The sequence below is a fragment of the Mercurialis annua genome, linkage group LG1-X (assembly GCF_937616625.2).
Source record: "Mercurialis annua linkage group LG1-X, ddMerAnnu1.2, whole genome shotgun sequence".
In the NCBI taxonomy this organism is placed as follows: Eukaryota; Viridiplantae; Streptophyta; class Magnoliopsida; order Malpighiales; family Euphorbiaceae; genus Mercurialis; species Mercurialis annua.
In genome coordinates this window covers 58,045,027-58,068,824 of record NC_065570.1, presented here as the reverse complement: position 1 = coordinate 58,068,824, position 23,798 = coordinate 58,045,027, and the positions used below count along the sequence as shown (strand labels likewise).

The following is a 23,798-nucleotide window of genomic DNA, read 5'->3' as shown; positions in this document are numbered from 1 at the left end:
AAGTTTCAGTGAAATCAATTGTTGGTATCACTTTCGGTTTAATTTTGATATTACTTTCGATTTACTTTCATTTTGATGTTGTTTCGATTTACTTTGGGGTTTAATTTAGGAATACTTTCGATTTAATTTCGATATACTTTCGGTTTATCCATCACGGTATTACTGAAATCATTTTATGTTGTTTGATTGTTCTCTTCAATCATTGCTTAACTAACAGGACAATAAATTATTGATTTCCATCTTTGCAGGCACCAAATGCAGCAGTTGTGGCGCCACAAGAAACTAAAACATAGAATTTTGACCTTTGCATGTTTGATCTGTACTGATTACTTGATTATCATTTTCTGCTATCATACTAGTTGAAAGGAATGTGTCCTCTTTATCTCCTGTCCAAGCAGAGAACCATGGAGATAAGGAGATAATGAAGAACCTTGAAGAACCATGCCGCAAGTATTCAGCTTTGATTAACTTGAAAATAGTTGGTATCATTTTCAACTTTGAAGTTATGAGTTTTCTTGTATCACTTACCTGATTGTATTTTTCAGGATTGGATTGGTAATTTATTTGTCGATGAAATGTTACTCTTAAAGTAGTGTAAATTTGGTAATTCTTTACCAATAATCAAGATTCTTAACAAGTTTTATTCTTTTATTTAGATCATATGAAGTTGTTGTCCAACTGTTTGATGAAATGCCTGAATGAGTTTTCTTTTATAAACCAAGTCTTGCTTCTCTTTTGGAGTATAAACTTATCTGAGCTCTCTACCAAGATTCTGATATTTATCTATTTGACGATTCTTTCAGTGCTGTTGATGCGCACACCGGATCTCATATATTCAAGGTAAAAATAGTTCTTGTTTTACAACCCAATAGCATTTTCTGAAAGCTAAATCTTTCTTTTATTTCATGTCAGAAATTTTAAAAATTCATATATTCAAGGTAAATACTTTTTTGATATATTTTAATCTTTGGTTTTTCTCATCTGGATTTTGTTTAGGATTGTCTGAAAAATGTCTCTTACTGCAAAAATGCATGTATAATATTTGGCATTTACCACCGTGATGCTCAGATTCATACCCCGAATTCGATCAAATAAGAGTTAATACTTCTTACCTATACTTTGCATCCTTTACCTTTGCTTTTTTCTGTTAACGCAAGTGCAACTTTTGTTATATTCACATGTTAAGATATCATCTGTCATGTTTCATGAATTTTAATCTAGGCATTTATGGATGGGCTATTTTTGTATATATCTATATATATCTGACAGTCAATTGATATTTGTGGAAATGGAATGTGGATTCTTGTATCTCTCTAGTAATATTAGTATCAGAAAGAGAAGTATTGCTATCCATCAAGTCACTCATCATGCTATTGGAAAATGCCAATATCTTAGTTATTATTTCATTATTTCATGGTTGGTATTAAGTTATGATATCTGATCTTGGAGAAACAACTCCAGATTAATTGTTTCTGAGAGCATTTGAATTGCTGTTTGTTTCACGAGACCAACCGATACTAGACCAGTATCCTTCTGCCTTTACCTCAATAATAACGAGATATGGAAGAAAGTTTTACTGCTGAAAATTTTATAGCGTGTTATACATGTTGTAGACATCACCAGTTTATTAGACTAGGCCAGTGTTCTATGTTTTGGCATTTTGTTTTTATTTCTTGCAACGTTTCTGAAACTCCAAAACTTTATAGTTATTATTTATTCATGTAAAAAATCTTCGCCTCACCTATTTGTTGCTCTCTATCTGAGGTTTATTCCAAACACACTGTTTTCACTTTTTATTTTATTTTATTTTTTTATCTACTAATATTTAATTATAACTGAGAGTTGAATCCGAATGTAATGTCAGGATGATGGAATCTGGTCTGCTCTCCAAAGAAGAGGCAAAGAAAGTTTACGAGAGAAAACTGAAGAAGAAGAATCAGCAGAAGCCGAGTACTCCCAGCAAAGCAATCACTTCTACAAAAAAAGACTTAATTCTGCAACTGTTAAAAAGAAGAGTGAACCTGCAACTGTTAAGAAAAAGACACCATCGCCTGTTGTAAAGAAGACAAACTCCAATGTTGAAACAAAGAAGTCTAAGAACTAAGAAGCGCAGGATTGCTAATGATAGCGATGAGGAAGATTCTGATGAGGATTTCATTATTAATAGAAGAACAAAGAAACAGAGAGCATCTTAAGTAAAACAACATTGTTCGTCTCCTTGATTCTCTAGTCTCCTGGAAGCTGTGGTAATTTGGAAGAAGCAAAGAGATGGAGAGAAATGATGAACAATATTTGCATTGTTAAAACTGCTGGATAGTTTCATTCAAGCGAGTGGAAAGTTCTTGGCTGGAGAAATGAGCAAAGGTGATTCAGCTGCCACACTGTAACATTTAATTACATATGCTTGGCCTTGAAATCTTTAGAGATGAGGAAATTTAATTTGTCACGAATATCTAATGTTAAAGTTTTAGCCTTAGTTATTTTGGGTGTATTTTTATTTATTTGTAGAATATTTTTCGTGTATTATTAATGTCTTTTTTGCTATTTTTATTTCAGTCCACTAAATACACCCGTAAACACCAAAAATATACAGAAAAATACAAAAGATATTGGTGTATTATTGGTGTTTTTTGTTCTTTTAATGTATCTTGGGCGTATTTTTGGTGTTATAGATTTTTTAAATCCAATATGTTTACAAAACATATTTATAAAACATGGATAAAAATCTAAAAAAACAAGTATACACTAAAAATACTTAAAAAATATTAATTAATTTACTTTCCGTTTGCATTTGGTAAATTATTTGTTGGAGTTCAATTGTATTGGAAGCCATGGAATGAATTCATGCTTTAAAAAATAGTTTCAAGGATAAAACACCTACTAACAATACATGCCTCCGTATTACTATTAAGAATTTGTTAGCTTGTAAAATTATTATTTTTATTGTATTTTTATCAAAGTCAAATCTTAATATACACTTAGATAACACAAAAAATACACTAAAGATACATCAAAAATACACCTAAAAACTAAAAATATACAAAAGATGCACTAAAAATACACCAAAAACACACCAAATACATGCTAAAGATACACCATGGCTTTTGAAGCCTTTGGGCGGTGGTAGTGAAGATTAAATTAGGCAGCATAAAAGATTAGGATTGTAAGTGGCTTATAAAGCTTCTTCAAGCTGATCAGATTCTTCATCATTGCTTTGTTGTTGTTGTTGGGTATGATCAACACAGCTCTCTGAAGCTTTTGCAAACACATTCACCCGTTTACTACAATCATGCTGTAATACTTGAATTAACTTGTTTTAGCATAGAAATTTATGGAGTTTTAAGTATCAGTATTTTATTATTTCCGTTCAGTGTTTCACAAAAGCATATATAACCTCAAGGACTCAAACTTGACACATTTTCAGACACAAAGTCCTTCCCTCGCATCAACATTTGAATCAATATTGGTCTCAATTGAACCCTCATTTAACATATCTACCATCAATGATATCTTGCAGTTTGCATCAAATTATCTTTAGATGCCACCAAGAGTTGTGATTGTGTACATGATCAAAAGAGAATTATCCATGCATTTTAACACTGCTCTAGATCTAAAAGTGCACAGTTAACCAGAAAGCTTCATCATATATTGAATAAAAAAATGGCATATAATACAATGTGATATACACAAAAATGCACAGCAGTTAAACTTTAACAAATTACATGCACAAAAAGTGGGATTCTAACATTTATTTGGGCAAGGCAGAGGAATCGAATTCAAAAGAAAAATAGCTAGAAAATATCGAAACCTTTAAACAAGACTTTCATGGCCATACAGTGAACAAATAAACTTTAATTCCCCAGCATTTTAGAGCAAAATGATTTACATCTCTCTTGAAATATGGAAGCATAAGAAAAACCCATTAGAATAAATTTGTCAAGGCAGAGCAACGGAACTCAGAAGAAAATAAACCAGGAATTATTGAAAATTCTAAACAAGAAATGAGATGGCAGTAGTCCACAAACCTTTCATGGCCAGGCAGTGCAGAAATAAATGTTAACCATCAATCTTGTGCAACATCGAACAACTACCAGGAATTTTCCGTCGGGGTCAAGTTCAAATCAAGACACAAAACTCTGTTGATATTATTCGGCCTGTTTTTGAAGTGATCTTGCGGAGATTGTAGAAGAGCCATACTTAAAAATCAAGTAGTTGATCGAATATCATACATTCAAAAAAAAAACTGCAATATAAGAGAGAAGTAAGAAGTAGCCGAGAATGAAATTCGGAAATTGAACCAAAAGTTAAAAAATGAATAAAATTATGATAAGCTCTCCATATGGAAAAGAGTTTTTCAAAAAATAGTTAATCAAATATGCAATACAAGTGGGTGTTGATTATGCATGATTTTACATTGAAGTCACATAACATGTACAACTGATTCTACAGAACGCCCTTTAAACTGAAATTAGTCATTTGCTTGCTTCCAGCCCAATCAACCCTTAGAAATCAAAAATTATTGCAACTTCAGTTGCCTGTTGAGCTCCTAAGCTTATTAGCAACACATCAACAAAGGGGATCCTAATTAAGCAATTAATTAAATATATCATAATCAGATCTTGCACAGTTGGTGCCAGCCTTGGATAGTTAACCTATACAGCTTGACCACATGAAAAATTCATTAAATCTTCCGAGTGATTCACCTTCAATATTGCCATTTGCTTTTGGAGATTCCACAGCAGTGCCGTGAATCCTTTGACATGCCTGCGAGTAAAACATATTGGCACAAACATTAAGATTCGCGACAAAGTCGTGTATCAAACTATAATTTAACTGAACTAACAGGTCATTAAAGGATAAAATCACAGTATTCTACCTGAAACTTAAAAGCTCGAGTTTGACCCCAAATTGTTAGGAGATTGCCACTATTAAAGAAATATTAGCTTGTTGCAGCAAATTCTCCATGGATGCAGCATCCAGTTCAAAGCCACAAGAATCCCAATTATATCAGTCCCTAAAGCATATGACTAGTAAAAGGACCCAACATATCAGTCAGAAACCAACTCCACCATTAATCATTTGAGAATGTTGAGTCTCTCATAAATTTGGCCAGAGCAAAGAGTAACCGGGTCTTGCATTGTTTCCAATGAGATTGGACAAATAAACACAGATGGCAGTAGCACTTCGATTTTGATTCATTGGACAAAGGAAAAAATAGATTAGCAAACTAGAATTTTACTTCATTGTATCGTTCTTGTAAGCTTACACTTGGAAATGAAGATGGCAGCCGTGTAATTCAAACTACACAATTTCAGGAGCTCAGCTGATCTCTGCTTCAGCACAGGATTACAACCACTTTGTATTACAAGAAGTAGCTTTGCTGCCAAACCCGCCTCCACGGCAAGTGCAGCACATTCTTCAGGCGCGAGCTTGCAAACTGTCCACAATATCGATAGCGCAAGCTCAGTACAGCTCTCTGAAACTTTCATCAATAATTTCACCACATTTGGTATTGTCAAAGCATAATCCTTTAAAGCATTACTTCCCTCTGCCGTTGTCGAAAGAACCTCGAGAATGTGAAGTGCTAACTCCAAACACTCATTATTTAAACGGGGAAGTAGATCCACTAATTGAGGAATTGCTCCAATGCTCACGACTGAGTTCCTAAGGGATTCATGTGAAGAAAGACTCTTTAACAGACCGAGTCCAGCAACTACTCCATTTGGATGTCTCTTATCTCTGATTAACCTCAACAAACCAACCAAAAGACTCAAGCTTGACACATTTTCAGACACAAAATCTTTCCCTTGCATCAACATTTCAATCAATCTCGTACAATTAATCTTGGTCTCAATTGAACCCTCATTTAACATATCTACCACCAAGGAAATCTTCGCAGGTTGCGTCAAATTCTCTTTAGAAGCCAAATCAAGATCCAAATTCACAAGAATACCAATAGCCTCAGAGCCAACAGCATGAGTTGTGAAAGGACCCAATAAGTTAGAAAGCAGGGCAACTCCGCCGTGATCGAGTACGGCCTTCCTGGCTGTAGAATGTGCAGTGACAACCTGCCTCAGCTCTTTTAAAGCTTGAACTCTAGCCTGGCCTTTAACCTTTTTTAGGGTTTCCAAAAGCTCAATAGCCCTTCCCTGAACATCCTGTGATCTTTTCTTCATAGCCAGATACTTTTGCGAGAACCAGCTATAAATGAGCTGCTGCAAAGTCTTGTTGGGAGTTACAGTATCATCCCAAAGCTCTTGCATTGTAGTAGGGCAAGTATAGTGGCCAAAAGAGAACCACTTGAGAATATTGGATCTCTCATAAGTCTGGCCAGTGCAAAGAGTGACCGGTTCTTGCATTGGGTCCAGAGAGATTGGACAAATAAAAACAGATGGCACATCTATAGATTCAAGCTCTTCAATCATCTTCTTCAGATCCAATTTCTCAACACCTACAGTTGAAATCAACCCACCACCACCGTTACCGCCCAAAATCCCATCTTTAACAGCTGTTTCCAGATCTAACACCTGCCCACCACTGCCCACATCAAGCTTCATGTTTCCCTCTCTTCTATGACTATTAGGGTGGTACATAGGCATTTTAGAAAAATGCAATCTTGAACTTTTCTCAAATACCAAAACTACCCTCTTTTTGACTCAGATTTCATCAACAAGCTCCCATAAAGAAGGGGAGTGGAAGTAATAGGAAACCCAGATCAGGTGTCAAAAGAAAGCAAGAATAATCAAAAGCCAATTATAGCAATCACTCATAAATAAACAGCAAAATTGAGGAGATTATGAAAAAGGGTATTGAGAAAAGGATAGGAATCAATGAATTATGATGACAAAAAAGAACTCATCACAGACCTAGCTGTGGAAGAGGCAAAAAGAAAAGCAATAATCCAAATAGAAAAGAAAAAACTGTATGAGCAGTGACTTCTCTAATCGCTACACTGTGTCACACTCACTAATTGTTTCAGTGAAATGAAAAAAACAGAACAAATTTTCTCTCTTTTATTTATTCACTGCCTCACTTTGCTAATTTCTTTTCTTCTTCAATACAGCGAGCCGCATACTGTGTAGGCTGTAGCAAAAAAATTGATGTTTTTGCTTCATCACCCAAAGAATCTATCTTCTGAAATTACATTATTGCCTCGGTCAGATTGGTTAAGAGAAAGCTATTTGCTGATGTGGATGTCTAAACAAACAAGGGTAAGACTGGCATATACTATTTGACTCGGCTGATCAAAATGATGATGCTTGTAGAAAAATACGACTTGAAGTTAGTGTTGCGACAGCATGGGACCCTTTTTAAATAAAATTAAATTATAGTAGTACTGTCTAGAAATTGAATTTTTAAAATATACTAGTACTATATTTGTTTGAAGTTTCATAATTGTCATACATTCTAATTATGGTAAATTAATAAATAAAAATTTAGTTTATATTTATTATTCTAAATTATATTATGTACTTTTATTATAAATATTAATATTTCATATAAATAATATTTTTTTAAAAACTATATCAAAGATAGAAAGAAAACTTTAGAAAAAATATATGTTTAGTATTGATAATTCTGGTTTAAAATAAATAATTTAAGAATATGTAAATCTGTATTCCTTTATTTATTAAATAAATATAAATTAATAAATTTGATAAATTATTTTTGTTATATATTTAATATTTTTTATATCAATAGTTTCTTCAGACTTTGCTTTTGAATAAGAAATGGTTTAAAAAATACGGTAATGTTAGATACAAAATTAAAAAATAGCAATAGATATATGAAAAACTATCCCAATTTAAATTTTGTTATAATGAATGATAATAAATTTATAGTTTAAAAAAATTAAGAATAAATTTATATCTAAACTGAAAAATGTTGTATGGGAGGAGGGGGATGAAACAGTGACAGAGGAAGCACGATTCCCTTGACACGTGTCAGTATAGAGTTGGCTGGAAAAGCAAGCAAAAGGATGCATGTGCATCTCAAAGTAGTCAAAATTAAAACTTTGAAAGGCAAAAGAAAAAAATAAAATTTTGAATTCAAGACCCAAGAATAAAATGGTCAAACGATGAGCTGGCACTTTAACAAAAGGCACGCTCTCCTTCTTCTGGGTCCCACCCCACGGGTTTTCCAGTTTTCGCCCTTCCCCACTTTTATTTTATTTTATTGCAAATTTTCTCGTTGTCTGTTATTTTAATGATGGAATCTTTTAAAAGCATCTGCTTATTTTAATTTTAATCATATTCTAAAAAAAATCATTAATCATATTCAAAATTTTATACTCCTATCATTATGATTTGTCAATAATTATTTCTTATTTCATGTGATTTGCATCTCATTCACACTTTGGATTAGTTATCATCACTCAATGGGCCAACTAATCTTCTCTATCATATCCTTTACCTTCTTGTATTTTTCTATGCAGAATATCTTTTGTAATGAGTATATCTTAAATTATTAAAACCTTCTAACCAACCTTCTTGACATTAAATTGTAATTATAAATTTTTAAAATTTTAAAAGTATCAATTATTTTTTATTCTATAAAATTTAAGATTTAGTGCAAATTAAATCATAAATTTTAGCATTTTTATAATTACAACATGAACTTTAAAATTGACAAAATCAGTAATCAATTTTAATGCCAATTTTCAAAGACAATTTAATTTAATTTTGGAAATTCCTTCTTTATTTATTAAGGTTTTAAAATAACTAACTAATTAATTTCACAGGTTTTAAACTTTTGGATTTTATTTTTAATGTTTCATAACAAATTATTTTTACACATAATTTATATATAATAAACACATCTTTTTTTTGTTTAATATTTTTTTATATAAAATATGCTATAGCAAATCAGAACACTAAGCTATTTTTTATTAAAAAATGTGGACGCCAAATTATACAGCCACTTCAGCTTGTTTGTTAATCCATGATTGGTCGGTGTTATTGCCAAAAAATAAAAGTTGGTAATTGACTTTGCCAAATTTAAAGTTCGTAGCAATTATAAAATACGCTAAAGGTCATAATTATTCTTACAATTAACCCTAAAATTTATTGCTATTTTCTTCTTCTTTTGTTAATTAAATGATAATAATAATTATAAATAAAATTTAATTTAACTATAAAATTTAAACAATAAAATATATAAAATTATAAAACAATACAAAAAGAATAATTAATAACATATTTTTTTATATATTTTTTATTTGAAATTAGGTCAACAATTATTTAATTAAAAACAACAACTAAACTTTTTTATATTTTAATTCGATTCGATTCGACTTGAAATTAATATTTAATATATTTTTAATTTGAATTGATTTAAATTGAAACAATTAAAATTTAAAATCAAATATATATATATATATATATATATATATATATATAATTTTATACTTTATCAAATATATTAAATTGTATTTTTAACAATTAAATCTTTTGACTTGATCAAATAATAGAACTGATGGATTCCGGCATCTCGACGGCGTTAATCCTGTAAAACAGTCTGATTAGTTTTCCGATGCTTAAGTCAGTTTAGGCTTAAGGGAGAATCATGTATTTGTGAATCGTGTTTTAGGCATACCTCAAGCTCCTTATATAGTGGTAGTGAGAGAACACCTTGTAGATTCTAAATAGGAAAGGAATTCTTATTTAGCATAACAATTCAAATAGAAAAAAGATTCATATTTGATATATAAATCTATTTAGGAATGAGTCTTCTAAATAGGGTTATATATCTTTATTTAGGAATGTGTTTCCTGTTCATATAGAAAATTGGTCTTCTAGAATCTCCTTTATTTTCGGTAAAAATTATATTCTGATTCTTCAACGAGTCTCGAGATTCGTCTCGGCAGGCGAATCCCATAGAACTTAACTCGTAATATTTTGGTTCCCATCAAGAACTAACTGGCGAGATAAGACAATAACAAATTTGATAAAATGTGATGGCAAAAATATTTATTTTTTCAATGAGATGGTTAGTAATGGTCTAATGTGAGGATAATTTTTTCTTGATCATTTTTATATCTTAATGGTGTAAAGTATTAATTTTATGAACATATATTATTGAAAGATGTCAACATGTGGTATAATTCTCACCTTAAATTTTTGAGTTAATCAGAGAAAACACGGTAATTATCTAAATTATATAGAAAAATATACGCTTCACTTTCAAAATTGAAATATACAATACAAACTTTTTAATTTAAAAATTGAACTTTCCCCTTTTTATTTTTATGCTTTTGAAATTGGAAAAATACGATCCCGGGTGGTTGATAAGATTCGCGCGTCAAGATTGTGGCAAAATTTTCGGCGTGTTTATCTCCTCCCCCTAATTCTATTTCTTTTCAAATAAAACGGCAACTGAACTGCTCCGATAGTGGGTATTCCTCCAAAAGACAGCGACGAACCGCTCTTCCAGACGACATCGATGGTGCTCCGGCTATAACCGGACCAATTGACGGCAGTGGAGAAAGAGTTAGTTCAAATATGTTCTTCTCCGTTTCAGTTTCAGATCCGTTCTATTGTCGTCATCTCGTTTCAGTCATTTCTTGTTTTTCTTTTGTGAACAACGGTTGTAATGTGGTGGTGGTTCGATTTTTTTGGGGTGCACAGCCTGCACTTTTGGTGTTTGAAGAAATGCTTATGAGAATATTTATTTGATGTTTTTTGGGTATCGGTTAACCAATGGTTAGCATTGGGTGGACCGTTTGTTAACTTGTAATAATTTTTATTTTGAATATATCATTAATTATAATCGTTAGTAAACTGTTACTGAATTTTATTTTGTTGCTAGTTAACCATTATACTATAAATAGCAATGTAGCATTGAGTTCAGATTGTAATATATTTTGAGTTTGTTAGCTATATGTCTTCATCGTAGAATGAGAAGTTCAATTAATTAAATTGTATGTTAACTAATTCATAATATTTTAGTACACAGTTGGTTATTATTTGGTATAATGAAGTGTTGACGAATTTTTTTCTTTCTATTGTATTATATTTTATTAAGTTACATATTCTTCTATAGTATCAATTATACAATTTGTATTATATTGGTAAACCAATAAATAAATTGTTTTTCAGTATGTATAATATTTGATCAGATTTTGGTTAACTTCTGAAACACTAATGAACTGGTTAAATTCAGTATATAGTTGGTCATTGTTTGGTTGACCATTGGATAACTAAATAGACTATAAATTTATTAGCGTTTTACTCACAGTTCACTAATGGAGTACTAAAAGTAAAATATATTTTTTAAAAAGGTACAATTTGTTTAAAATACACGATTCAAGTTTACCAACAATTTACTAATTCAGTATATAGTTGGTTATCGTTTGGTTGACCAGTAGATAACTAATTAATAGACTATAAATTTATTAGCGACTAAAAGTAAAATTAATAATTTTTTTAAAAGGTACAATTTGTTTAGAATACACAATTGAATTTACCAACAATTTTCTCTAAAAAAAAGGAAGTTTATCAACTATTTACTAACGATATATTCAAAATACACAATTCAAGTTTACCAACAAGTTAACCAACAGTTTACTCAAGATTAACCTTTGGTTAACCAACACCCGAAACAATACATATATTCATAAGCATCTCTTCAAACACCAAGAGTGCAGCATCAAAATCAGACCACCACTGACAACGCTTTCTTCAAACACCTGAGTAACTCATTTTTCTATAGAATAATGTTTTTAAGATGCACATGACAATTATGAAGCCTTTGTGTAATACCCTGTAGAATTATTAGTGTTAATTTTCGCTAGTGTCCGATTTTAATTGATTAGGACCTCGAAAATGGTGAATAAATTCACGTGATGAATTTATATGGGTGAAAATGTGATTTGTTATGTGTTTGCCTTAAATGTGATTTTTGGCAATTTTACGTGTTAAAAGTGAATTTTGTGATTTTTCACTAAAAACTGTAAAAATAATTATTTTAAATATTTTTAAAGGCCCAAAAATATTTTAACTCAGTCCATATGATGTGGTTTAATGTTTTTGAGTGTTTGGGAAAGTTAAATTATTTTGCCCCTAGAGTTCGAATTATTTACAAGAATGCCCCTAATGGCAAACTTGTAAATAAATGAACAACCTAATTAATATCTAGATATTTTCTCTACTTAAACTTGGTGCCCAAGTTAATCCATCATCTTCTCCATTTTGTAGGTGCCGAATACACCATAGCTCCCAACACAAAACTTTATACTTACAATTTCTCTCAAAACTTTCTTCACGAAAATTGTCGGGAATATTGCGTAGATCGTGTAGGTGTATTTGCATGTTGAATCAAGGTATAATTTCAAGCTCAAAACCTTACTTTTAGTTGCTGATGTTGGTTAAGTGTTAGAAACATGCATAGGATGGTTTAAATGTGGTGTTTGATGGTTGATTAACTAGTTTTAGTAATTGTTTATATGGGTTACGGTTTTAAAATAATTTTTCCGTAAAAATTAAATTATTTATTTAAATTTCTGGGCTGATCTAAATGATTATATTTATATATGCTTTAAAGTGAAATTTTTGTGGATTAAAAATGTTAATTAATTCGGGTGTTGATTTAATTAGTTGGGTTTCGATTTTTAATTGTTTTAAAGCTTGAAAATAGCTTAAAAAGAGTAAATAAATTAATTTTTAATTTCTGGAAATAAATTGGTTCATGTATGAGTTATATTTGTGGTTGATGTTAATTAAATAGTTGATGGTTAATTTTTAGCGGTTTAATAATCGGGTTTAATTTTTAATAACTCTATTCGGCCAAAATTGTTCTAAAAAGGGTAAAACTGTCATTTTAAATTCTGGGCAGAAAATATTTATGAAAAATTTATGAAATGTGTTTGATAATTATTTGTTGAGTTTAAATGATTTTTGTGTAGTGTTTTGACGGATTAATAATCGGTTTTGATTATTAATTGATATTTCGGTTTTAATGGTTAAAATAATGGAAAATAATTATTTTAAAAATTATGGGCTGCTGTTTTTAAAAGATGAGATTAAAAATCTGTTCAAAAATAATTTTGACGAATTTCGGTGTTAAATGGCTTAAAATGGATTTTTAAGCGTTTTTAGCGTTTTTGAGTTTTTCGGCCAAAACCACCGGAATACGGTGACCGGAGTATGAGTAGAGGGGATAGAGCATGTTGGCTCAGTCCTAAACTCATTTGGCAGCAGTTAGTGTCGAAATATTTTTGGCAGAAAACAAGGGGGGGCCGAGCCCCGGGTCAAAAATATTTTACGGAAAAATATTTTTGGATATTTTTGAATTGTGATATGTTTGTTGATATTTTCTAAAAGTGTATTTTAGAAAATTATGTGAATTGAATGTGTGTTAGAATTATATGGAATTATAATTCTATGTTTATTTATGAATTAAATAAAATATGTGGATAGAGTGTATCGTATAGAAATACGATGACGCGGAAATAGATAGTCGGAATCAAATTTGGTTTGTGATTATGTGGTTTATTTGATCGAGTCGGTCTAGAGTATATCCTAGAATTTAGAGTTATTACATTTATTAATGTTTAATCTCTAAACTAGATCCAGCGAGTTTTGTCGCGGAAACCGGCGAGCAAAGGTTTTGATATTCGACGGGTGGTATTTTTATATTTGGAATAAGCGAGTACTGTGAGTGTGTTTACAACTTATACTGCTAAATATTAGTATTAAAAATATTGCGAACTGCTTTACATGATTTGCAAATGCTTTATTTTATTTTGAATTTAAATCGCATGAACTATTATACATAGTTTTGAAACCGATTTAGATTCATTGAAACATGCTTACTATTGGGCGGCAATAGTGCTGTGTGATCACTGGTATTGCATTTAGAATGGGTTGCATGTGAATGTGCTGTGTGAATCCTGGCGACGGCCTGGAAAGTCAGGCGACGGCCTAGACTCTGTGTGAACAGATCTTCAGAGGCAACGGAATATAGACGACCAAAGGCAGTCAGCAAACTGCCGAGATCTGAGAGGTTGAACCTTTTATTAAAAAAAAAAATGAAATTGGCGACAGTATTTATATACTGCCGAAATCCGTTGTATAGTAAGAAGAGTCTGGGACTTTCAAATACGTAAAATAAGAATAATCGGATTTGACTGGCTAAAAGTACAAAAAGAGAAAATAAATACGGCCAAAGAAAAATAAAAGGTTAACCCGAATGGAATGAAAAAAAAATGGAATATTTATGTTTTCTGTGTTGAAAGCATATAGGAACATGAATCATGGTTTAGGGGTTTCATATGAATCGGTAATCTGGAATGCATTGCTTTCATATTAATGTTTATTAGTACATGTTGTACGCATTCACCAGTTTTTATAACTGACCCCGTTGAATTTATAATTTTTACAGGCAAGTAGTTTGACGTGTTGATTTCCAATTTCTTGTTCCGGAAATCTCTGGCTTGAATAAAGTGAGAATGACTTTCCTTTATGTGTCTAGAGTTGCAGTAGCTAGAATAATGAACGGTGATACCCTAGTAGTCGTTGGACTTATTTATGCTTCATATTTTATAACGCTTAAACTCTGATAATATGTAATATGTAAATGCTGTGCGAAAGTCCGAGCGACTGCACTTGAATAAAATGCGGCGAACGCATCTGCATAGTGAAATGCAGTTAAATCCATTAGAGAAATGGCCTGCATAGTGAAATGCAGTAATTACCATAGTAAGATGGTATGCACATGAGATGCATGATAAACCATAGTGAAATGGTTTTGAAACTAAAATGCAATAATTAAAGAGAAAATTATGTGCATGTTTTAAATGGTAATTTTTATAAGAACGTTTTAAACTGCGATTTTAAAATGTTCAAAAATGATTTGAATTCCGCGAAAAATTTTAAGTGATTTTTAATGTATTTTAAGGCTTGCTACGGGTTTCGGAGCAACCACTCCCATTCCCTAGCGCCGGTCTCGATGCCGAGAATCGGGTCGTGACACTTTGAAAATTAGAATCGTTAGCCAAAACACTATCGTTTCATTCATTTTCAGATCTAAAATTTTTGGCAGCCACAAAGACAACATAAAATCAAATCAGAATCTCCAATAATGGCGGCTCTCTATTTCATTCATGGCGGCACTGGTTTTCTCTTCAGCGTCAATGGTGTTCTTCGCAGCGGAAGCGGCAACGATGGTTTTTTGGAAACGGAGGCAAACATACTCTGTTCAACTGGCGGTGATCTGTGCGCCGGCAGGATTTCGTCTTTGGCAGCGAAATCTAGATTCTTCAATTTTTGGAAAGATCTTAATTGTACTCTTAAAATTTTATTTTCATAGAGATTGTGTGAGAATATTTGATTTTCAAGTGAGACTTACCTTATTCAATAATTTCGTATTTTGTTAATTTAGAAAAGTTAGTTTTGCAAAATAAAAGGTGGACATGATATTTTTCAATTTTAAAAGACAGCCCCGTAATTTTCAAATTATTGTTGTATAAGTTGGGTATTCCTCAATTTTTCTCTAAATTTTTATGAGAAATTTAAATTTGTATTTTTTTTTCATTGTAATAAAAAAAATTATATTACTGACCGACGATTTATGTTTAATTTAAATGTGTATTTAAAACTATTATTAACTAATACCATTTTTAATCTTAACTATTGAAACATAATTTTTTAGCTCATCTAAAATGATATAAGAAAATTTCTTATAGTCATTTACAAATGAATTTTTTTTGTATAATAATCATATATATATTTGATATAATTGAAGTTTTCAAATATATATGATTGATTAATGGAAGTTTTTTTAAAACATAAATAATAATGGAAGTTTTCAAATATATAGGGTGAGGATTTTCGCACTCCTTTCATTTATATCCGCACTCCATTTTATTATAAATAGACTATATTACCCTCTCTTTATTTTATCCTTTTGTTTCTACTGTTCATCCCCGACCCACCAACTTTTAATTTTTTTCTTTATTGGATGAATTCATCACCAACTTTGCTAATTCACATAAATATATTTTTATTCATAATTGTTTTTATTTTGATTAAATTCAATAGAGAGACTAAAAATTATAAATTTTTTATTGAAATTTTTAAATTATGTACTTTTATTTGTCAAAAACAAAATGTTGCGTTTTTATTAAAATGAGATTTTAAAAAAAGTTAATTTAAATTGCATTAATATGTTAGTTCATTGCTACGAGTGTATTTAATTTGACTAAATTTAGAATTATTAATTTTCTGCTATAAAATAGTTTATATTTTAAATATGAATATATCATGGAATTGTATGTAGATAAATTGTCTGTCAAATATCAACTTTAAATTATATTTTAAATATTTATAATAAATATATGATATAAAATTAAAACAATAAAATAGAGAATTTAATTTTTTTAGTTATTAGCGTTTAATTAATTAAGAATAACAAAAATATAAGAAATATAAAAATTTAACCGTTATCTTTCAATCTTCCAAATGAGAATACTAAAATTTAATTCACCAATTATAATTTAAAGAAACTCCAAAATAAATTATCCTAATAAAATTTGACAGAAATTATATTTTGAGCCAATGTTATATTTTTTAATAATTAAAAAATAAATAGACGGCATCTCAGCCATTTCAAATAATATAAACTAAAGTCCTACATATATGATTTTGAATTTTTGATGGTACCAGTAAATGAGGGTAAAGACAAATTAATGAAAATCAGAAAAGGATAATATAGTCAATAGAAAACAATTTGGAGTGTGAAAATCAACTGTTGGAGTGCAAAAATCTCTACCCAATATATATGATTGAAGTAAATGGTTTATTGATCTAGATGATAGAAAAAGGAAGAAGCACTATCGATTTTTTTTTCTCGTTTTCTCCTCAAAACAACAAGAAGCACTATTGCTCCCTTGTCATTTTAAGCATCATTTGGGCGACTTTTCAGTCCAAAAATAAAAATGTGCTTGCATCAAAAAGGATCCCAAAGCAGTTCACAAGACTATGCAAATCATGCTAAATATTTATTCAATTCATATTAATTAAATTAATTATTGAATATGAAATCATCATTCAAAGTTTATATAATTTAAATATAAATAATACTTCCTTCATTCCAATGAGAAAAAAAATTATTATTTTTGTGGCATTTAAATATTTTATTATTTCTTTTTAACATAAAATATTTAATGTTTTATCTATTTTAATAGTTAAATATATCTTATAAGATAACTAAGTAATATATATAGTTCTGAAACATAATTAATAAGGATAAAATAAAATAAAAAATTTACATCTTCTTAATATGTTTAATTTAATAAGAAACTTTCTAAATGGGACAAATATATAATATATATTTATTACTCAATACTAATTTATTATTTGATTTATTATTATCCTATCATTCCTAAAATATAATTGATCTACAAATGAAATTTTGTATTTAATATTTTAAAAAGTAGTTGTAAAATAAAATAAATAAATACAATATTTAAAGTAAATTCAATTTAGTTTAATTTTTTTAATTTTTTTTATGTATTTTATACTCATCATTATTCTCTTTTAAATATGAGATATAGTGGGTATTATTAAAAGAATCTAACACTTTGTATTAGAGTTTAGATTAAATAAAATTATATAATTTTAAAATAAAATTTTAGATAGATATGAATAAATTTAGATAAATTAAATATTATAATTTAAATATTTTAAATTTATTTGTAATAAAATTTACTTACAGTTTGCATTATTTTTATCTGTAAATTACAATTCCAGTTAGATGCACTAAATCAATTAATTAATTAAATCAAAGCGAAAATAATGTGCATGCTATAAATTATAATTAATCTTGCTGGTAGCATCGATTTAAGCCTTTTGACCATTTGACCAGGCTGGCTTAGTGTCCTTTCCTTTGCGTCTAGGGCGCCCCATCATAGAGGCAAGAGACCCAAAATAAAACCTTTTTGCAATTCTTTCTTATTCCATATCTAGTAAGCTCTATATTCCATGAAATAAAATAGAAATTGTTATTTTTAATATTTTATATAAAAATGGATATATTTAACATTAATTAGAGATAAAATTACTACAATATTTTTGAAAGTTCATTATATAAACATTAAATATAATAGTTATAGTAATAATTAATTTTTAATTTCTAATTTAATAAAAATGTACATATTTTTTGATCTTCAGTTATCCAAAACTGGAGGTAAAGGGTTAAAATGACTGCACGTGTGCTGCACACTTACCAAATTCGTTTGCTCTAGTCTAGGCTATATCGGGTCAACTTTCTTGTACACTTGTAGTATTAGTTGATGACCCGTTTAACCATTAATCCCATTATACTACGTTGATACTTGTATTCTACATTAGATAATCAACTTTAACTTGTAATTACATCATATATATATATATTAATTTAATATTATGGTGTAATACATTTATAAATTAACTTTAAATTAAAAATTATTTTTAATAATTAATTTTGTTTGTATGATTTACAAATTTATTCTAAATCTTACACTGTAATTGGTTTCATTCCGAATTACTAGGAATATCTTTATGTTAATTTAAAAAAAAAAGATATACTTTTTCATATTTATATCTTTTTTTTTGAGGAATCATATTTATATCTAGATAATAGTCATTCTCTCAATCTGAAAAAAAAAACTGAAATAATTAATGTCTAATGAATAGTACCGACTTAAGTAGCAATTTGTCCCCTCAAGTTGTAAGCAATGTACACAAATTAACTTTGTGGACAAATTAGTCATGAACTTGCATATTATGGGCAATTAGCCCCAATTTGGCAATTTACCCTCTAAATTTGTAAGTTATTTGTCCCTCAATTGGCAATTTGCCCCATCAAATTTTAAGCTATTTTTTTAAAAATGGGGCTAATTGCCTATAATCAGCAAGTTCATAACTAATTTGTCCACAAAATTAATTTATGTGTTAATTGTTCATTGCTTACAAGTTGAGGGGGCAAATTGCTACTTAAGGTAACAACATAAGAAAAAGAGCTACGTATACATACCAGTGGAGGGGAGTGGAGAAGAGCTGCAGAAGATAGTTTAATTTTGATTTGATATTGTTTTTCCAGTCTCTTCTTCTACGTTCGTATAATGGATAGGTATGGTTTACCAAAAAAGCAAGTATGGTTCTCAGTGAAGCCATTCTCAAATGTCGTTTTCTGTTTTCTTTGTTGGGTAAATTTAGCTAAAGAGTCGCTGTTCATGTTCTTTTTACTATCATCATCAATATCATTTACTGTTTTTTCTTTTAAAAAATAATCCGACTTGGGTTTAATCTTATTTCTTTTTGGGGGCTTGAAGAGGAAGTTGAGTTTAAAGAGAAAACTTTGGATTGCATCTTTCATAATGTAAATGATAAGGAAAAGAATGATGTTAAATCTGAATGCTACTCTTTTGACTAAATAAGAGAAAATATGAGATGATAAAGAAGGCAAAGTAAAGGGCAAAAGAAGATATAATGTACAAAAGCTGTCCCCTTTGATACTTCATTGCTCATATTGTTCTGCTTATGCTTCACTTTTCCTTTGCCACACGTTTGTCTGTGAATGTGAATGTGATGTTTCTTATGATTCCCTAGATTTCAATCCTCTTTGCCAATGAATATCCCACATATTCGTAGAATAGAGCTCAAGCTTCCAAGGAGCTTTAGAAAAAATAACTAACATTTTCAGCTTTGGACAAGACATAATTCATAAGTTGCTTGTTCAGCTTCTTTGCTCTCTGCTTATTAGCAACATATCAACAAAGGGCATCCTAATTAAGCTCTCAGTCAAAAATATCATAATCCTTGCACAGTTACCCTCTACAGCTTGGCCTTAGATCTCCAAAGTGATTCACCTTCAATTCCATCATTTGCTTTTCCACATTCAACAGCAGCACCTCGAATCCTTTCACATGCCTGCAGGTGAAAACATTGATTAAGACTAGCGACAAAATTGCTCAAGCCTTGTGTACTAAACTTCAACTGAGCTAACAGGTCATAAAAGGATAAATTCACACTACTCTACCTGAAATTTAAAAACTCGAGTTTGTCTCGTAGTTGTCAGGAGATAGCCATCATTTCTTCCATGAGCTGATCTAAGAGTATGAATTTCAAACTTGCTTATCCATTTTAATTCATTACCTCTGCCTGCCACCTTCAGTTCTGTAGCATACAACAATACGAGCATGTTACTTTTCATAATAATAAATATATAACTGAGAAAATCCAACAACAAGACCGATATCTCATTTTTGATTGATTCAATGACGCAGCTCATAAGACTCTTTAATGAGGTGCTAACTGAAAGGGATCATACAATCACTTTATAGCACAAAATCTTGTAAGAATCACATTTAGGAAAGCTTATTGCATGGTAGGACTAAATATATTTAACCACATATAGACATTGTAGAGAGCAGGGTCAATGGCGCCCTGAGGGTAGTTCGTAGATGCCTTAAAATGCAGCCTCAATGAAACATCTGCTAACCAATTCCCCAAAAATTCAAGTCATTGGGTGAGGTACCGGCTAACAACTATGATTTTACTATCTCTAACACACTCCAGCAAGGGGAAGCACATACCAATTTTAGCTACCGGTTAAATATCTATCACTTCCGTTAGTGCTTAAATATTTCGCTAAATAAAGCTTATAGACAGTGGGTGAGTGATTAGTAACTGAACAATGCAATAAATTTAAACAGGGATGCAAATACCTTACCTTAGAATCATCCGAGCTGCATTCCGTCCGAAGCCCACCCCACATCTGCCAGGGCCTCCACCTCTTGGGAGAAAAAGCAAACCAAATGCGGTGCATCAACATATCAGCATCTCTCTTCATTGTATTGTCCTGGTAAGCTTACACTTGGAAATGAAGATTGTAGCAGTATAATTTAGACTACATAACTTTAAGAGCTCAGACGACCGCCGCTTCAGTGCAGGAGTGCAATCACTCTGTATAACAAGAAGCAACTTTGCAGCCAAGCCTGCCTCCACAGCAAGTGGACCACATTCTTCTGGTGCAACCTCACAAACTGCCCACAAAATTGATAAACCAAACTGAGTACAATTCTCAGAAACTTTCATCAACAACCTCACCACATTAGGTATTGTATTAGCACAATCTTTCAAAGCCAATTTTCCCTCCGTAACAGTTGAAAGAACATCTAGAATATAAAGTGCTAATTCTAAACGCTCATGATTCAAACTAGGCAATAACTCCACTAATTGAGGAACTGCACCAATGCTAACAACTGAACTCCTAATAGACTCATGTAAACACAGACTTTTCAACAAACCGAGTCCGGCCGATACCCCATTCGGGTATCTCTTATCTTTAACCAACCTCAATAAACCAACTAAAAGACTCAAACTTGATACATTTTTAGAATTAAAGTCGTTACCTTTCATCAGTATTTCAATCAACTTGGTACAATTAATCTTAGTCTCAATGGAACCCTCATTCAACATATCCACCATTAAAGAAACCCTAGAAGGTTGCATCAAATTCTCCACGGATGCAGATTCCAAATCCAAATTCACAAGAATCCCAATAATCTCAGACCCTAAGGCATGGCTAGTAAAAGGACCCAACAAATTAATCAAAAACACAACTCCACCATTCTCTAAAACAGCCTTCTTAGCAGTGTTATGCATACTAACCAACTGTCGAAGCTCTTTTAAAGATTGAACTCTAACCTGACCCTTGATTTTCTTGTTTTTGAGGGAATCCAAAACCTCAGTAACCCGTCCATGCACATCCTCTGATCTTTTCTTGAAACCCAAATACTTTTGAGAAAACCAGCTATAAATCAGGTGGTGGAGAGTGTTGTTGGGAGTAAGAGTGTCATCCCAAAGCTCTTGCATTGTAGTGGGGCAAGTATAATGGCCAAGAGATAACCACTTAACAATGTTGAATCTCTCGTAAGTTTGGCCAGTGCACAGCGTAACTGGGTCTTGCATTGTTTCCAATGAGATTGGACAAATGAACACGGACGGCACTTCTATTGTTGACTCCAGCTCTTTAATCATTGTTTTCAGATCTAATTTTTCACTGTCGGATTTTGGAATGAAGCCGACGGAGACATTGTCGCCTAAAATGCCGTCTTTGACGGCCGTGTCCAGATCGAGAACTTGGCCGCCGCTACCAACATCTAGCTTCATTGTTTTGTGTTTAAGCGTTTTGTTTTTGCTCTCTCTTCTGTGGCTAACACTAGAAGCAGAGATGGAAGTGTTAGTGCAATAATCTATGAGTGACGATGAAATTAAAAATAATTCAAAGGGTAGAATGGGAATTGTGATATTATAGGCTTTTATAATATAGTCTCGTGACTGAATCTTTGATGACCGTGCGCCACACGTGCAGTCATTAACTTTGGTCATCCTCATTATCTGCTTACTCCATATGGTTACTTTTCTTAAAGTAATTTTTTACTATAAATGTTTGAATAAAACTTTTTTTGAAACATTTTAAATTAAAACTTTATTAGAGCATCTCCATTGCATGTAGTTTTTTTATGTTATTTTTAGCACAAAATAAGATAAAATGCTATGTATAACACATATTAGAGCATCCACAATGCAATGTTAAATTGACTTGCTAATTCTATAATTTAGCATCGAAACATAAAATTCAACTCCAATGCAGTGCTATATTCCATGCTAAATTTAGCATATGCTATATTGCATGTTAAATTTAGCATCCATTAGAGCATCTCCAATGGGATGCTACTTTTTATGCTAAATTTAGCATGAAAAAGTGGTAAAATGCTATAGATAGCATAGCATTTCAAATTTTACTCCAATGCACAAAGTTAAAAAGAAATGTTATAATTATTTATTAAGATAATTATCTCTTAATTTTATTAATTGCTAATTATTTAATAATTTTTTTAATTAAATATTTTAAACTAAAATTTATGTAATATTTTTTTTAATTTAATAATGAGCTTTTCAAAAGATACAATTAAAAGAATCGATGAATTATATAAAAAGAAATTATTTAATTTTTTTATTATATTGACGTATTGTCTACTATTAAAAAATCAAATCGATGTTGTAAAATTAAATAGAAGCACAAAATTTAAGATGAAAAAAGTAAAATAAAATAAAAAAAGTAGGTTAAAATAATAAATGCAAAAAATGACCGTGGTAAAATTGTAATTAATAGTGAATTGCTATTGGTTATTGAATTTTAGCATATGCTATAGTCCGTGCTAAATTTAGCACGTGATATAGCATATGCTAAATTTAGCACAAACTATAGCACTGCATTGGAGATGTATTTTAAGATTAAATGCTAAATTATGGCATTAGCACTTCATTTTAGCATTGCATTGGAGATGCTCTTATAGTATATGCTAAATTTTAACAACCAATCAAAATTCATTTTTAATTAAAATTCTACCATTGTTTTCTTTGTATTTATTTATTATTTATTTTTACTTTAAATTTCATGCTCTTTTTTTTTATTTTTACGATCTCTATTGATTAAATTTTTTATTTATAGACCACACGCTAACATATTGAATAATCTGTAATTTTTTTTATTTGTATATAATTCATCAATTCACATAAGTATTCTATTTAAAAGAATTTATTATTATATTAAATAAAAAAGATTATTTGTTTCATATTTACCGAGCCGAAGGGCATCACTTCTGTACGTGATTATAGTATATTATAAAAAAAAATTATTAAGCATATGATTGAATTTTTAAAATCTAATGATAAAAAATTATCATAGTAAACAATTCTAACATTTATTTTGGCATTTTGCATTGGAGATAAAATTTAAAAGGTATGTTAAAT

The 23,798-nt window shown here is 30.4% G+C and overlaps 2 protein-coding genes and 2 long non-coding RNA genes across 6 annotated transcripts; 2 read left to right on the top strand and 2 right to left on the bottom strand.

Moving 5' to 3' along the window:
- The first annotated feature begins 360 nt into the window (after window positions 1-360).
- LOC126686818 (uncharacterized) lies at window positions 361-2,550 on the top strand. 2 transcript variants are annotated; one of them, XR_007644000.1, is made up of 4 exons: window positions 361-482; window positions 804-840; window positions 997-1,097; window positions 1,865-2,550. It is a non-coding gene; the product is annotated as an uncharacterized LOC126686818 (long non-coding RNA). The 2 variants fall into 2 exon arrangements; XR_007643999.2 differs by lacking the exon at window positions 997-1,097.
- Window positions 2,551-4,304: 1,754 nt separating this feature from the next.
- On the bottom strand, window positions 4,305-7,131 carry LOC126686767 (U-box domain-containing protein 30-like). The gene is made up of 2 exons (XM_050380998.2): window positions 4,877-7,131; window positions 4,305-4,764 (listed from the first exon to the last, which is right to left on the bottom strand). The coding sequence occupies exon 1, from the start codon at window positions 6,597-6,599 to the stop codon at window positions 5,241-5,243; it is 1,359 nt and encodes a 452-aa protein (XP_050236955.1). The 5' UTR covers window positions 6,600-7,131; the 3' UTR covers window positions 4,305-4,764; window positions 4,877-5,240.
- A 4,944-nt stretch (window positions 7,132-12,075) lies between these two features.
- LOC126686827 (uncharacterized) lies at window positions 12,076-13,714 on the top strand. The gene is made up of 2 exons (XR_007644002.2): window positions 12,076-12,319; window positions 13,566-13,714. It is a non-coding gene; the product is annotated as an uncharacterized LOC126686827 (long non-coding RNA).
- A 5,662-nt stretch (window positions 13,715-19,376) lies between these two features.
- LOC126666127 (U-box domain-containing protein 30-like) lies at window positions 19,377-22,247 on the bottom strand. Of its 2 annotated transcripts, none has more exons than XM_050359081.2 (3): window positions 20,705-22,247; window positions 20,017-20,153; window positions 19,377-19,907 (listed from the first exon to the last, which is right to left on the bottom strand). In XM_050359081.2, exon 1 carries the CDS (start codon window positions 22,149-22,151, stop codon window positions 20,826-20,828), a length of 1,326 nt encoding a protein of 441 aa, XP_050215038.1. In that variant the 5' UTR covers window positions 22,152-22,247; the 3' UTR covers window positions 19,377-19,907; window positions 20,017-20,153; window positions 20,705-20,825. The 2 variants fall into 2 exon arrangements, with proteins under 2 accessions (XP_050215038.1, XP_050215037.1); XM_050359080.2 differs by having other exon boundaries at window positions 20,710-22,247.
- Between the last annotated feature and the right edge of the window lie 1,551 nt (window positions 22,248-23,798).